Below are 15,656 nucleotides of genomic sequence, written 5' to 3'. Positions count from 1 at the left end.
TAGTGTACCAGACTTAGTTTGGTCTTAAAATGTCAGTAGCGTGGGCTTGGTGGAAAGTACCAGAAAGGTAAGAAATTAGTCTTGCCAAGGTTTAAGACTTTTTTGTGGGGACAAATAAGAGGAATAAGAAATTGTGAATGGAAAAGATGGTGATAGTGAAGGTTTTTCAGTCTTGTAGTTAAGTCGTAACAGTGAATGCAAGTTGAAATAAAGCAAGTTCAGTCTTGAAAGTGGCTCATGAATTTATAGGATAATCTGTAGGAAGATGTCTTCACAGCCTGTGTGTCTGGTAATTATTTGGAATTTTTTAATAATTTTTTTGTAATTTGATGCCTTTTGGGACTAATCTAGGGTTGGCTTTTAGTTTGCTTTGTTTTTCTGGGTGTTTTTGGTTTGGGTTTTCTTAATATCCTTCCTCTTTTTCCAGCCCGTTTAGCCTTTGAGCATGGACTGCCCTACTGAAGTTGAGTGTGATTCACAGCCAGTATATGCCTAAAGCATACAAATGTACATGCTGAAGTACACTGGCCTCCTGTACTGGGGAAAATACCTCTTTGCACCACGGCCACAGGGTAGCCCTTGCACTGCGGATGATACAAGCACAAGTAGGGTGATTCGGTGTGTGGTCACAAGCACATAATAGACTGTTACTAGTGTGGAGGGCAGTAATAGCTGATTATTCCTCACCCCAATGCATAATGTAATTTCTGTGATCTTGTTGACCTGGGCTAGCTGAAAAGGAAGAGGCAGTGTTGTTGCATTGTTCCTGTGATAGGGCTGCTTAGCAGGGCTGCTTTGAGTGCAGAGTGATAAACAAGTTTAATGTGACTTCACTGCCAGAGTTTAAAAACATGTTTCCAAAACATCAGCTAACATGTTGTGAAGATGCAGTGAACTGTGTTCACAGGGTACCAAGTTAAGTAAGTTGTTGCTTCTGATCTTTTATCTGTTCTGTGAAAGAAGAGATACATGTTTACCTAGAAAGCAAGTACTGCATTTTTGGTACTTTAATGGTTGATTGTATTGTGCACTTCACATGCAGAAAGGAAGAAGTCTGGGCACCAGCACTCAAATCTAGTAGGCTGCTTCTGCATCTTTTATAGACAGTTATCAAGAGACATTTAGAATACTTGCATATCTTGGCAAGAAAAATGGACTTGGCACACTATTGGTCTCCATCACTGGAAAATTAAGTATTTGAGTAGGTGATTTAAGTATACAAGTATGAGCTCTGACTCCAGAACAGCTACTTACAAATGTAACTCTTTTGCCCTGACTTCTTGATGAATATAATTTCCTATTGAATTAAATAACCTTTCTTTTATTTTCCTAGAGGGAAATCCTTTTGTCCAAGCAATACCTTAACTTCTGTGCTAGATAAAGAAATGCAGAGCAGGCCTCTGGCTCCACCTCCTATTCCTCATTACAAACAAACAGATAAGTAAGGAATTTGTTTTTAAAATGGTGTTCTTCAGTTTTGTGCTGAGTTACTTGGGTGTTTCTGAGCTTCATAAAGATTAGGTAGTTGGGAAGAGAGGGCTGCTTTGTGGATGTTTTTCACCTTTAACTGTTCTGTGTGAAAGAGTAAGGTCTTACTTGCATAAGATGATTTATTTGGACAGGTAGTAAATGTATTTTTTCTTGTGTAGCTATGACTGCACAGTTGGCTAAAGGTGAACTACCATTTTTCTCAGGTAGTGAAAACTACTGAAGATGGGATATACAAGGTTTCTTGGTGAAGAGCCTAATAGAACAGGCTTTACTTTGTATGACCTGCCAGCTTTTCGGGTACCTGTAGTCCTCTCATAGTCATGAATTCTCTTAATGGATGGCTAATTCTTTACCTTTCATATATATTTTTTCCCCTCCAAGTTATTTCAGATTAGCATTTGAAGTCATGTTCTGTGCAGTACTGCTTGCAGAAGGAACAGCTTGATTTTGCAGTAGCTATTGCAATAGCTATTGGGTGTTTAGGGTGCTGCTGGAACACAAAGTAGGCTATTCTAAAGAGAAAATTTACGTTGTTTCAGAAGTAAGCATCTAGAGCAAAACACATGCCTAAAATGACTGCTTACAGTGTAAGTGTGAATGTTGAAAAGGTTGTTACTCCTCATTTCCACTTACTCCTCTGGGATCCCTGTCTTCAGTGACTATAATGGAACAATGGAACAGGCTTATGTGGCCAAATTAATTAAAAAAAGGGATTTAGCCATTCATTTTTAACTACTAGAAGTGAAATTGCTTTAGAAGTAATTCTACAAAATCTTCTGTCTTATGGGGAAAAAGGTCTTTACAGTGTTTGGCTTTGGTATTGCCATGTGTTTTTGTTACTCTTGCTTTTAAAAGCAAGCAGATTTGATCATCAGCTCACTCCAACTGTGTTTCTTTTCTCTTTCTTTTAAAAAGGCCTCTTGAACATTTAGTCTTCAGTACAGTATCATTTTTGTAATAAGTATTACTGGTTTTGGGGGTCTTTTCTGGTAAGTAACACCTAATATTCTTATAATTTCAGGACTACTGGAGACGGTGGTTTATCCAAACCATTAAAAGAAGAGCCGATAATTGACTACTTTGATGTCCAGGACTAAATTGGTTGCTGTAGAATTATGCTGTAGAAGCTTAGAGGTGAAGACACTAAGTTATTGTATGAGGCGCTTTTTGGTTTATCTGTCAAATGATCAGTTGTTCAGAATATTCATGATTATACATCTAAAGTTAGGTTGATTGTGATACTTTACAACGTTCTGCATTTTTACAGTTTATGTAACTGCATAATACCTAACAGTAGTACAGCTTTTTAAACCTGGGTTTGGTGCAATTTTCTATCTAATGTGCTGTCAGAGTGGTGCAGATTTCCATTGATGCCTTTTAAAGTGAGAGAACTGGTAGTCAAATACATTTTGGGAGTGGAAAGAACAAGAGTAAATCTCAAAAAGATTTATTTTGACTTATGTCACACAGCTTAAAATGGACCAGAAATAATCTGTGTTAAAAACACTGATGGGAATACTGCTAACGTGTTTTCTTATTTTATTAATTCACTTTTGTGTTAATGTGGTAAATTTAGGAATTTGGGAATTTGAGTTACTTTCCTGTACGGAAGGAAATACAAAGTTTACTCTAAGTATGAATATATTACACTAAATGCTCATTAAGTGCTCAGACTTCTCTGGTATCTAAAGATCCAGGACTTGGGAAAGGTGAGGAATTAAGTCTTGTTTTGCTTTATCTCAAAAACCTCACAACAAACCAACCCACCATCATTCCCTCTCGACCCCCAAAAAACCCCAACACAAGAAAACTGTTAATATTTTGTTATTCAAGATCTTGAACAAAATCATACTTTATATATTCTTTTGATGTTCTGTCTGGTTTGATTTGTATTTAGATATGTTAGCTTGATGGTCTTTGGGTTTTTTTTGCATGGTTTTACTGGGGGGTTGTATTTTTTTCTGTACTGTGCAAGCTTAAGGTGAATGTGTGAAGTTTGCTTTAAGTATGTTATGAATTTGGAACAGTATTTGTAAAAAATTTACAAGACCATCTGTCTTCAACTGTTTGACAACAGAAGATTTTTGTTTTATGGGAAATGCCATAAACAAAAGTGGATGATGGATTTGAACAGTGAAAGACACCAGAGTGGTCTCCTAGATGGTCAGTTGTTTACAAATGATAAGGTAGCTCTCTGGGAGAGGAGATCGTAGGTCTGGTCAGAAGAGGTGACTCAGCTCTCAATTTGAGAAGTATCTGTTCACTTAAGGGGTTTTGAATTGACACTGATGCAGTCTGTTTCTTGTTCCTTGTGGCTGGCTACAGGTAGCACTGGAGGCAAGTCCCCTGTGCAGCATCAGAGGGTGCTGCTAAAAGGGGCTTATAACGAAGAAACAGATTTAACAGAAGACTTGTCATCTGTTGTTTATTTTTCAGCTAGCTTACTACGGTGTGTGGGATCTGTTGCCAAGAAAATGGGAAGGCAGTTATCCATGCTTAGATTCCTTTATAGTTATCGCACAACCCTGAGCCTTAACTGTGAAGCGTTCTGTGGCTACGTTTCATCTTGAACAGCTTGTGAAACATGAAAGAATGAGCAGCAAACTCACAGACTGTATCTGTCCCCAGAATGTTTTGGAAATTAAAATGCATGCTGTAACTGCCTTTTTTTTGTTGGAGCTTTTTATTTCAGGCACGGAAAACAGGCAGTCGTAAATGTTTCTAAATATTTGAAACGCATATACTTCAGGTGAAGAACTTACCAGAAGGATTCTCAACCCTCAAGAGTTTCATTTACATGTAGTGGTTTAAATTGGTTTGACCTTTGTTTTCTTTTTTTTTTTTGTAAACAGGAATGAAAAATAAACTAGCATAGCTTATATTGCCCTTAAATTCTTGAGCAAGTTAATGTCTGATTCTACAAAGTGCACTGCTTTGCTAAGTTCAGCTGAAGAAATTAAGTTGCTCAGCATCTTCCCAGGAATGTTTCCTCAGTCCCTTCCTTGTGAGGAGTGTTTTTCCAGTGTTTGCAGACAAGAGCCAGCTCAGGGTGGCCAGAAAAAGGCTAATTCTGATTTTGAAACTCAGAGCTATGTTAACATAGCACTGTTTTCAAGCTAGTATGATCTGTTAGGAAAAATGTAGATAGTTACACTGCAAAGGTAGTTCTAGACAGGAGCTGATGCAGTTGGTATACCACAGGTAGGCCTAACATTACAGAAAACCAAAGTGATTTAGTTGGTAGTAAATAGAATAAACCTGAAGCCTATTAACTTTTCACACAGCTTCACATAGCTAAAACTTGACATTTGTACCTGCGATTTGAAATTTAAAATGTTTTAATAGCATTATATTTAGCTCTGCTCCTTGGGATTTTATCATATGATGGCTTTAACATAAATATGTGAACCTTGGTGAGATGCACTTAAGCAGTCACATATTCTGCCACTGCTTTTGATCAGAAAACCCAGGTAATCTTCAGCTTCTCAAGGTGAGACTAACAGTTATTACCAAATCTGTTCATACTGAGAAATCATAATTCTTACCACTAAGCCTCTAAACTACATGAATGTTAAAATATTTTTATAGATCTCTGTTAAACATCTCTGAATCATGTCTGTTAGAGTGTATCTGTAGATATGAAACAAGTCACATGTATAGAAACATTTATTTTGAAGTACATTTTAATAACTTGATTTAAAACATGATACCATCCATTTACCTAGGAAAGTAAAGCCAAAAAGAAAGTATTGACGTCTTTCCTCCCAGTACGCAGTTACATAGCCTTAAGAAGGAACTCAGCGAAGTTTAATGGTGGTGCTGTCCTCTCTGTTCTGGTTTGCTTTTGCTGCGGTGTATCTGTGAGTATAAAGGCTGTAGTTTTGATATCTGTGGTAACTCATCTTCGTATTGCACGTGTGCCTCATGGAAGTATTTTTCAAATAGCTATTTTGTAAATCTGAGCTGGCCTTTACACCTTTTATCTAACAGAAACATGAGTGGATAAAAGATACCTTTGCATCAGTAAAGTCAGTGGCAAAAATCCTGTTGACATCACCAGAAACAAGCCTTCAGCTTCGATATGCGTGTCACTTTTCCACAGCCCTAAGAATAATACTGTTTCTTGTACATTTATCTGAAAGAAACACTCTGCAATAAGCATCTTTGGAAACAAATTACGTGATGTCAGTTGGAATTCATGCAACTTCATGAAGTGCTTTTAAAATGGTGTATAAAATAGGCAGATCCTTTGGCATTTGGGCTGTGCTTTTGCCTATCTATATTGTTTAACATGTTTAAAGTGCTCTGAATATTCAGTGCTTGGGTTTAACCTAACATTGTGTAAGATGCTTAAGTAGTCTTCAATACCACTGTTTCTGTGGCAGTTTTGTACAGTACCTGCCGCATAATGAAATGAGCAAAGTAAAATTGTTCTAAACCACTTATTTGTTGGAAGTTTTATATTTTACTTGATTTTTTTCTTTTTCTTTCAAATGACTGGTATAAAATTTCTTTATAAACGTGAAATAATTCCAGGTTGAAATTGCAGTGCTTTGGGAATTGTTTGGAAGCTTTGTCTTGGCGTTCCAAACTTGGAAGACTGAGGTATGACAGAGAAAGAAGTAAGGATGTAAATGGAAGTCTAGGAAGTCCTTTTCCTCAAATGAAGTACGATTTCCTGGATTTGAAGTGATTTTTAAATGAATGCTGTAAGAAGAATGAAGCATTTCTCCTTGGGAAATGGAGAATAAGGATTATCTGCTACCTTCTTGGAATTCAGAAGTACAGGAGAGGTGATTATCTGAATAGAAGTGTACATTTTGATTATCTGAAAAACCCTTTACTATGTCAGCCTAAATGCTACTTGGCAATAAAATGTATGATTTTAACTCATTGTCCCTTCATTGTTGTTTGCCCACCGTTCAGTTGTAATGGTGACTAAAGAAAAGTGCTATAGTGAGGGTGGTGGTGTAAGGACTGATATCACTTACAGGCCCCTGCGGGCATTAGATTTAGTAGATTAGATGACAAACGTTATGGAGTGGTGATGAAAACTTTGCCAACACAGTTCAGTAGATGTCAGGGAGGCTCAAACACTTAGAAGTTTGAAATTACTTGAACTGCTTCCTCCTGAAACTTTTATAATACCAAGTAATGCATCTCCAACAGCAAAAGCCACAGAGACGAAGAACAGCAGCAAAAATTAGAGTGGTCTGACCTGGTGTGTCAGATGGAGTGCAAGATGGCTCAAAGAAATTCAGGAAATGATGTGAAACTAAAGAGTCTGTGAAAGACAACTGGAAACTCTGTGTCTTACTACCTCACCTGCCAGTAAGTTTGGATTTTCTTTTGGGAATATTTTGCAGGATAAGCACTGCAAACCAGATCTTCATTAGAAATCTGCCTGAAAAAAATACTTGCACTTCAATTCAGGACTGTCATTGACCAAGTGACCAAACATGTCATTGTTCCTGTAAGTGCAAATGGCAGCAGAAGAGACAAATCAGTTTGGCTTTCTGTTCACCTATCTTGTCTGTGTTTGGAAATAGTCATTCAAGTCACAACATAGTCAAAACAGTCCCTTACTAGGTTTTCAGGTATTTTAGACTTTGTCAGTGTTGAATTCCCTGCAGAACCCTTGCTGCATAACAAATGCTGTTCTCAGCCTGTACTAAAATGTTGAGTTCATAAGATGATTGATGCGCAAATTTTTGTCTACACACTTATTACCTAACCATGAACCAGAGTATCGGGGACATTAAATAGGGTATCTTTAGGAGGATTGTATTTTGAATGCTCCTGAGCTCTAGACCAAGTATCTTAGTCTTTGTCATTTCAGGGTATTTGGAGCAAATAGTGCAGCTTCTTGAGCAAAGGCATGTTGTTGCTATCCTGAGAGAAGCCAGGTTCCAGTAGGATCCTGGGAGTCCTTTGGTGTTGACAGGACATTGTTGCAGGTAGCAACGTGGATCCTTTCAGCTTCCAGCCAAAGGGTAGGTGAGTGTGCCTTTATGTTCAGTGGGTAAAATCTGCTATATTTCCTTCTGGGGTAGGGTTATGGTATGGGTGAGGTGCCCTTCTCCAGTTTAGACTTGTTCTACCACCCCACGAGCTGATATTTCCAGCACTGTATTTCTTTTGAAGTCAGGGTGTCCAGGTTTACTCTTCTGTGGAAAAGAGAGGTGTCAGAAAATGGTGTTGCCACTGAAAGAATCTTTTTTTGGAGCACAGACCAAGGCCCAGCACCTTTGTGATGTTTCAGGCAATCCTCTATAAACTGGTTCAGGCTCCATCATTGTCTGACCTGCTGTTGCCTGCTCTGGAGCTCTCTTTTCAGAAATGGAGGGGAGGGCAAAACATTGTGTGTGAAGGGCAGCCAAAGCAGATCTCCACAACTTTACTTTTGGTGAAGTCACGGTCAGAAACTGACACAGAGTAAATGATTTGGGTTTCTACTGGATCTAATGGGTGCTTACTTCAGTGTCCACCCTTCTTGCTACATCCATATTTATTCCCTTAACATGTAGGAAATTAGTCAGAGGATGAGAGGGCTTCATTTGTAAAGAGCTGTAAGAAAGTAAACTAAACATTGCAATCACTGTGAAGAAAAACTCATCCTAATACAACACTTTTTCTATAGTAGGTAGGAACCAAAGATCTGTCTCTTTTAAAAGAGGGGCTAAGCTTACATGTTTTACTAGGGAGCATTCTGTACAAATCTCAGCTCCAGGAAATAAAAGGCTGTGGTGAAAACTGAGTAGTGGGATGTGTTTTATAGTTGCCTGTAAAACAATACAGTTGGAAAAGTACATTCTGCCGATTCAAGGCACCTAGAGAGCTTTTTCATTTTAACAAGCATTCAAGTTAGATACATCTTAACAGCGTTAATAAACACTGTTTCAGGAAGCATTAATTAAAGTCTTCAGTCAGTGCAGTAACTCCTGGGGTAAGTACTCATTTAGATTTCTATTTAAACTCAGTATGTTGGCATCAAATAAATAGGTGCCAAAGTTTCTAATAAAGTATGTGCCTGTGTGAGTGCTTAGGAAGGACAGTTCAGCAGCTTAAATCAACAGGTTATGCAGTTCTAATTAGATGCTATTGAAGTAGGCAGTGATTAAACAGGTATTGGATTGATGCCACCAAAATATCAATGAAATAACTCATTAATGAATTTTTATTTAAGGTGTATTTCTGGCAACTTGTATCACTCCTTAAATGCCTAATTATAATCTTACTTGTTAGCTAACATCTAAGTACCTACTAAGCAATGTATAGAATCACTAAGAAGTAGCTGATAAAACATCTTATGAAATCAGTTTTCAGCCTAAATGCACACAAAGCCGTAGACGTAGAATGGAAGAGATGCAACTGTAGAGGCTGGAGCCTACTGTCTAGACAGCAGCTTCATGTAAAAGGGTGTGGAGGGAAGCAGGTGAAGGGAAGCGATGACTCCCTCTCTATGCAATACTTGTGAATGACTCCTGTAGTCCTGGGACCAGCTGTGGGCTTCCCAGTGCAAGAACGACCTGACTGGACTGAGTCAAACAGGACCACCAAGTTGAGGAGGAGGTAGGAGTTCATGACATACATGGAGGGGTTAGAGGCACTGGATCTGTGCAGCCTCAAGCACTGAGCTCTCCTGACAGATTAGCCCAGGAGATAGTGCACAGTGTGTTTGTTGGGTTAAGTACCAGAAGGCTTTCTGGTTTTAAGGTGGACAGGGTGCCAGGTAATAGAATGGAGTTCCAACCTCTCAAGGGATAGGAAAAAAAACAAAAGCAGTCTGTTCTGTCACAGTTTGCCACTTAGAGGGGAAGTTTTGTTCATTCTTAAGACCAGTAAGTATTAAGGGGACCAGTGAATTCTAGCTGATCATTACTTGTCCTCTCATTGTAGGTAGAGGTTTCATTCTGTTCTTGCAGAGCAGCCAGAAATGGCAGAATATATTCTCTGTTATGCTCTTTAAGATACTGTTTCTTTGGCTCAGCATCACCAGTGATACCTGTAGAACATGGCTTACAAAATATAGGAGTGTTTTGACTACTACTGGTAGGTCTATTAAGATTGAAGTTCTAAGGCCAGGCACAGTGGTTGCTCAACAGCTTATGCAGTCTTCAAAGCAGATGAGCTCAATGCTAGAATGTACAAATTTGAAAGCCTGCTTGTGTCACACATTGTCCCCATGACTTTCTATGTGCTGTTGCAGCATAGTAGGATTGTGGCTTGAGTGGTGACACTTACAGGCAGTCAATCTCTGCTAGCAGAAGAGACAGCTGTATTGTTTGGATAGACAGGGAGCCCCAGGACAAGTTTCTCACTTGTAGGACTGGAATGAGAGATGAGAGACAGTTGCACTCAACTAGCAATCCTGCAAAATGCTTTAGTTTTATGGCCAAGGGTACTAATATGAGGTAAAGTACCTGCTACTACAGTGATGTGGGCCACCTCTGGGCTGAAAAAGCCAGACCATGGCAGAAGGAGAGCTGTATGTTGTACAGAAGTCCTCAGTAGATGGTAGTGGGCAATCTAAACTTGAAGGGTTCTTGTAAGAGACCAAATGAGACAGGACCATGAACTGAATTTCAAGGTAGGTTTTAGTCAGAGAATGTGTGTTGTGGGGAAGCATCCTTCACCCACAGCTGTAGGAGTTTGCAGCCACCCGTAAGACTAGTGATTGTTGGGCTGGAAGCTTATATTCCTGTATCTGGGAACATAACATCTGTAAACAAAAGCAGAAGATTAAGAATGAAATAAAGACTGTACTGGCAGAGGGTGATTACTGTGGAAGCAGCAACACCCAGGCTTTGGATGCAGCCTACAGACTAATGGTTTTGGAGACCACAGCTAAGGATGGAAGACCAAGGGTACCAAATAAACCCAGCTGGGAGGCTTGCGGAGCTGAAGACCATGGTTATTGGGTACGGAGTAGACAAGGTGGAGGGTATAAAAGTGCTGCTGTTGCAGATAATTCTTGGCCCAGCAAACTAGAAAATAGTTACAACAAAGACTGTTCGTTAGTAAAGCTAAATGCAAAAGTGGTTATCATGTACATCGCTAGAAAGTGTTTATGGCATCCACAAGTACAAACTGCTTTTCTGAGTCTGCTGAGCAGTGGACATGAGCAGGACATCTCCTGTCCTGCTAAGGCAGAAGAGGATCCCCTGGAAGGGATGTCCTTGATACTACACTCACCCTATAGAACAAGAGGTTGTGCCCATCGTGAATATGTTTACAGTGAGCATGTCTGCCAGCACACCTGGGTTCTGAAGGGGACATTTGGAAGTGCAGTGTCTACACCCAAATGCAGCAGAGGAGGTGGAGCAGGAGGCACCTGTAGAGGATGTACAGCAATGGTTATAGTGCATCCAGGTGTTTGGAGCTAGGCAGTATGAAAGAGAATAAGATTTGTTAATTTAGGCCAGGTATCACTACAAGAATTAAATGTTTTAACCACTTACGTCAGCTGTTTGAACCTGGTGATTATGTTGAGCTCCATCTTGAAGCTGTTAGTATGCACAACCCTTTACAGTCTCCCACTATTACTTTAAGCAGCATAAAAACAGAGAGAAATTTAGACTGCATCAGTCTAAAATCTGACACTGCAGAGAGCTGAAAAAGTGCCTTGTAGCATTGCAAACATGGTGAAATCTCTGTTTCAGGAATACCATAGGAAAGGCATAGCTATAACACTGCCCTAAACTCCAGATAATCACAGCTGCAACTCTTCTCCCTCTCTTCCCTGCCCTCACTCAGGTCAAGGCTGCACCCATTCCCTAGCTTTTCCAGGTTTCGCATTCTCTGAACTAGGCAGGAAGTTACCCTTTTCTGTCCATTCAAGCCCAAACACATTGTACACAGTTATGGTAATTGGTTTCTCCCACTCTCTTCCTATGTAATCTTTCTTGTGGGCAGTTTATTCCACCTACGTTCCATTTTTCTCTTGTCCAATTGTGAGGACAGGTCTTCACACCGTCTGTGTTTAAAGGAGGATCTCACAGCAGTTTCTGGGCTGATCGAGTTCATTTCTGACTCCTTGCTCTGGTGTCACTTTGACGCCTATTTCCCTGGCTTTGAACAGGATGAACAAGCAACTGTGGCTAAGGAGGTATTTGGTCTCCTTGTTCTAATCCTATAGGAATTATAACTAAGTTCATGTATCAGTGTTCATGCATATACATATGCACACTTTATAGAGCATACACACACTTTATATACATGTATGTATCAAGTAATAAATCCTACAGTAACAGTCCTTTTATATATTAAAAGGAAAAATGTAAATCGCTCGAGTAGGACTGACTTCAGACTTGGTAGCACACTCTTAGGAGCAGTGGAGAAGGTGGAGAGCACTCTAACCCCTGTGTAAGAGGAGATTACCAGGTAGAATAAGAGTGGCTTTCTGCTAGCTGCCAAGCTAGGGAAAGCGATGCCATTCTGTTTATGCTGCAAAGGTTCAAAACTTAAAAAGTGTGAAAAACTTGAAAGTTCAAAGTGAAACATCATTCCTTGGCTGAGGCCATCCTCTCGGTTGCAAACCAGATGGTATTTCATGCAGAGTTACATGGCTTTGCTCAGCCCACAGCTCTTTCATTACAGTTTCCTTAACTTCCATCTAGAAAACATTTCAAGGTGTAATGTCCTAAATGATGGTGCAACTCAAATCCAACTTTGGATTACAGCATGGGCAAAACTGGCTGATGTTGAGATCTTATCTCTAAAGAAAAGCTGTGAGAACAGGTTGTTGTAGTGATGTAGACAGCTTTTCTAAAAACAACTAGCATCTCTTAGTCAGTTAGCTTGCAGCACACAGTCTCTAGATAAGTGTGATCAAAGTCCATATAGCAGGACCTATACAAGCCTGTTTTCCCAGAATCCACCATGGCTGTGTTGGTCACTGAATTATAGTTACATGTCTAAAACCTGTCTCTTGTTTCCATGCTCTTTAGTCACCAAAACATGTCTTTTCAGCAGCAGTTTCCTCCCTGCTTCAAACTCGGGCGAGAAATTCCTCTTGGTTCTTGGTTGGCAAGCTGTTGTTTAATCATGTTTTACTTCCTCGAGTTATTCTGATACCCACTATCCAACTGTACTCCACTGGATGAGAGTATACAACATGGGGGCACTGAGTCATGGTTAAAAACCAGTGATCCACAGAGACTACATACTCACTGTGAAAATCATGGTTTTTAAAAAAGAGTAAATCTAATTAATACAGATAAGAACTTTTACATTTCCTGTGTCACTCCTAACCACACCTGTAAGCTCTATATATAGGTGAAATGTTCTCACTTGATAGTGCTAGACAAGTTACAAGATAATGCTCAGCTAAGAGGGAGAATGCAAATCACCACCACCTAATTCAGTCAAATACTCCAGTCTTTTAAGGAGTCAATTATAAACAATAATGAGCTACATTAAGGTCATGTTCCTTGACATTTAATACAACACTTGGGAGGAATTCAGATGCCTGTGTCCAAGATGGCAATAGAGAAGACATACTTCTCTGCTAACACTGTGCCTTGCTTAATTCAATCAGTATCTGATTTTCAATCTGCAACATGTCCTTAATGCAGGTATTTGAGCACCTTCACATGTGAAGAATCATCTTGTTTGTGTAGATTCACTGCAATTCAGACAAAGCAGAGAAACATCTGGTTTTGCCCATGTCCTCTGAGGGGCCTCATCCAGCAGACGTATTGAAGAGTATGGCGTGTAACAGTCAAAAGTGAGTTAATTTAAAACATAAGTGCCTACTTCTAGCATAATAACCTGTTATTCAGCAATTGACTCCTTCAGGTGGATTCTAAACACTTTTTGCCTGAGGGGATTCAACTGTGCTATTCCCATATCCCAAAATAATATCCTTAATGCAAGAAGTTACTCCCTACCCTTCTTCCTAACACCATAGAACTATACAGCAGACAACCTGCTCTTCCAAGGGAGTGCATATGAGGGAAGCAGACTGCTGCTCAGTGATGAGGGGTTCTCACTGGGTAGAAGGGATTCCCAGCAGTGGGTTGAGCATAGTTTCCCCTCAGGAGAAAAGCAATGCAATTAGATTATGCAGAGGTTTATTCTGCCAAGTACTCTATGTCAGCAGAATAACAAAACACAGTTAAAGCAAAGTAGTATTAAGGCAAAGGTAATGCTAACTTCTGTTGTATTAATGTTTTAAACTGCCCTTCATTTGATATTGCTCTTTAAAGAACTCCTTACGTTTATCTAGTATGCTTCTATGTTCTCCTCACTTCTTGGGCGTTACAAAACTGGTTTCACAATTCTTTTCAGCCCTGGCAATGATTAACCTGCAATGCTCATGTTGCAAGGCAGTATCACTGTGTCTGCTAGCAGATGCCATTGAGGGGGTGGAAAGGCAGAGGATGAGTTCATAAGGTACAATTGCTTTAAATACTTCCATTATGAGTGAAGTTTTCCTCCCCCAGTGCAGTGGTTTAACAGTGACAAAGAGGAGCAGGTCCATGTGATATATGTGCTAAGAAAACATATCTCTGTTCTTACCTCCATCTTTCAGAGAGGTTTGCAGTGCAGTTTTTTATAGTCAGTAACAGTAGTTTATGTTACCACTTCTGTAACTAATGAAACCAGCTCCAGCTGGCACATGTGCAGTCAGGAAAACCTACTATACATATTCTACAGGTCCATCTCTGAAGTTTGGGGATCTTTTCCACACCACAGTCTCTCAGCTGGAGTTATTATGTGAAACACTACATCAGGTTAGAACTAGATGATCATAAGGTCCTTTACAACCGTAACTGTTCTATGATTCTGTAAGTGGACAAGGAACAAAATCACCCTAGTGCTATAATAAGTTGAAATGCTGTCTTTTGAAAGAACAAGCCCCATGTGGATGGATCAATATTTAATGCTGAGGCCAAAGAAAACCAACTTTCTATTATTGTCTCAAAACCACTCTATCTATGGCTGCTTGCAGACATGTTGAATTGACATGCTAAAGAAGCTGAAGGACACCATACCTTTGTGCCTTTCACTTCCCAAATTAAACAAAACCAAACAAACCCAACAAATCATACCCTTGCATATTAATGGTTGCAGGAGCTTAACTGCCCAAGGAGGCACCAATGTCCAACCCACTGAGCCATGCAAGGTGAGCGTGAGTCAACAATTGTTAGCAACTTCACAGAGCTGTAGCAGAGATTAAAGATTTAAAGATGCACTGCAGGCATTAGCTTCCCTTAAGAAGAAAACCTACCTAGAGAATGAATAGAAATACAAACAATAGTATGTAAAGTTCAGTGAGACAGACTGAGGAAACACTGTTTGTTCTGTGATATGCTGTTAGAGAAAGCACAGAAAGGGAAAGGATGGGAAACTTAATTCTGCAAGTGATGCTGAAAAGTGTAACAAGGATGAACAGAGTTAAGAGCTCTACAGACTTCAACAGCAGAGCTGTTATATGCACCATAACACAGGCTTGGCCTTTGTTTATAGAGGGAGATGGCTCTCATTCTATCACCAGAAAAGATGGGACCTGTTTCAATTAATCTTTCTTTAGTGGTTTCTAAATGGCATGGCAAATCACAAGAGCTAGGCCTCATGATGTCCCCACACCACACAATACTGATAAGGAGAGGAAAAAGTAGAAGAGAGGAAGCAGATGTTGAGGCTGAATGCAACAGATAACATACTAAGCTTTCTAGTTCCCTTCTATTCTTCTGTTTTGTTAAAAAGCAAATCCTGTTGTGCCTTGTTAATGTGGGCTAATGGTTGCATGTGTATGGGATCAGAAGAAACAGCTTGCAAAGGATCTCTGGAGGTTATTTAATGCAGCCTTCTACACTAAGGACAAACAGGGTAAACTAAGTTACTCATGATAAACTATCACCATGTAAACTAATGACAAGATAAATTGGCCTAACTGATTCTGAGGATTTCTGCAAAGCTTAGTCATGAAAAGCTTTGTCAAACCAATAACACTTGTGAGTTTTGCTCTTACTACAGAAGCCACAGGAGTTTACTGAAAGATAGAATTCTATCATGCAAAGCCTGCCTATGAACCAACAGCACTGCTCTGCTAACAACTCATGTGAATTTAATGCAAAGAGCTTCAGTAAAGGCTAAGATAATTGGGGTTGCTCAGCCTGGAGAAGAGAAGCTGTGTGGATGCTGGAGAGGGACTCTTC

General features: G+C 39.6%; 1 protein-coding gene across 3 annotated transcripts in view; it reads left to right on the top strand.

Annotated features, from left to right (window-relative positions):
• NFX1 (nuclear transcription factor, X-box binding 1) overlaps positions 1 to 4,155 on the top strand; it is a 48,996-nt gene extending 44,841 nt beyond the window's left edge. Inside the window, exons 23-25 of one of the 3 annotated variants that reach the window (XM_057431646.1) lie at positions 1,334 to 1,441; positions 2,513 to 2,592; positions 3,928 to 4,155. In XM_057431646.1, the coding sequence (XP_057287629.1) occupies positions 1,334 to 1,441; positions 2,513 to 2,588 (184 nt within the window). In that variant the 3' untranslated portion in view covers positions 2,589 to 2,592; positions 3,928 to 4,155. Of the gene's footprint in view, positions 1 to 1,333; positions 1,442 to 2,512 lie in introns of all 3 variants that reach the window. The other 2 variants (XM_057431645.1, XM_057431644.1) reach the window with 2 other exon arrangements.
• Positions 4,156 to 15,656: the final 11,501 nt, after the last annotated feature.

The sequence above is a fragment of the Pezoporus wallicus genome, unplaced genomic scaffold (genome assembly GCF_028554395.1).
Source record: "Pezoporus wallicus isolate ANWC-B61680 ecotype Strahan unplaced genomic scaffold, APGP_CSIRO_Pwel_v1 scaffold_11491, whole genome shotgun sequence".
Lineage (NCBI taxonomy): Eukaryota > Metazoa > Chordata > Aves > Psittaciformes > Psittacidae > Pezoporus > Pezoporus wallicus.
This window is presented reverse-complemented; position numbering and strand designations above follow the sequence as displayed.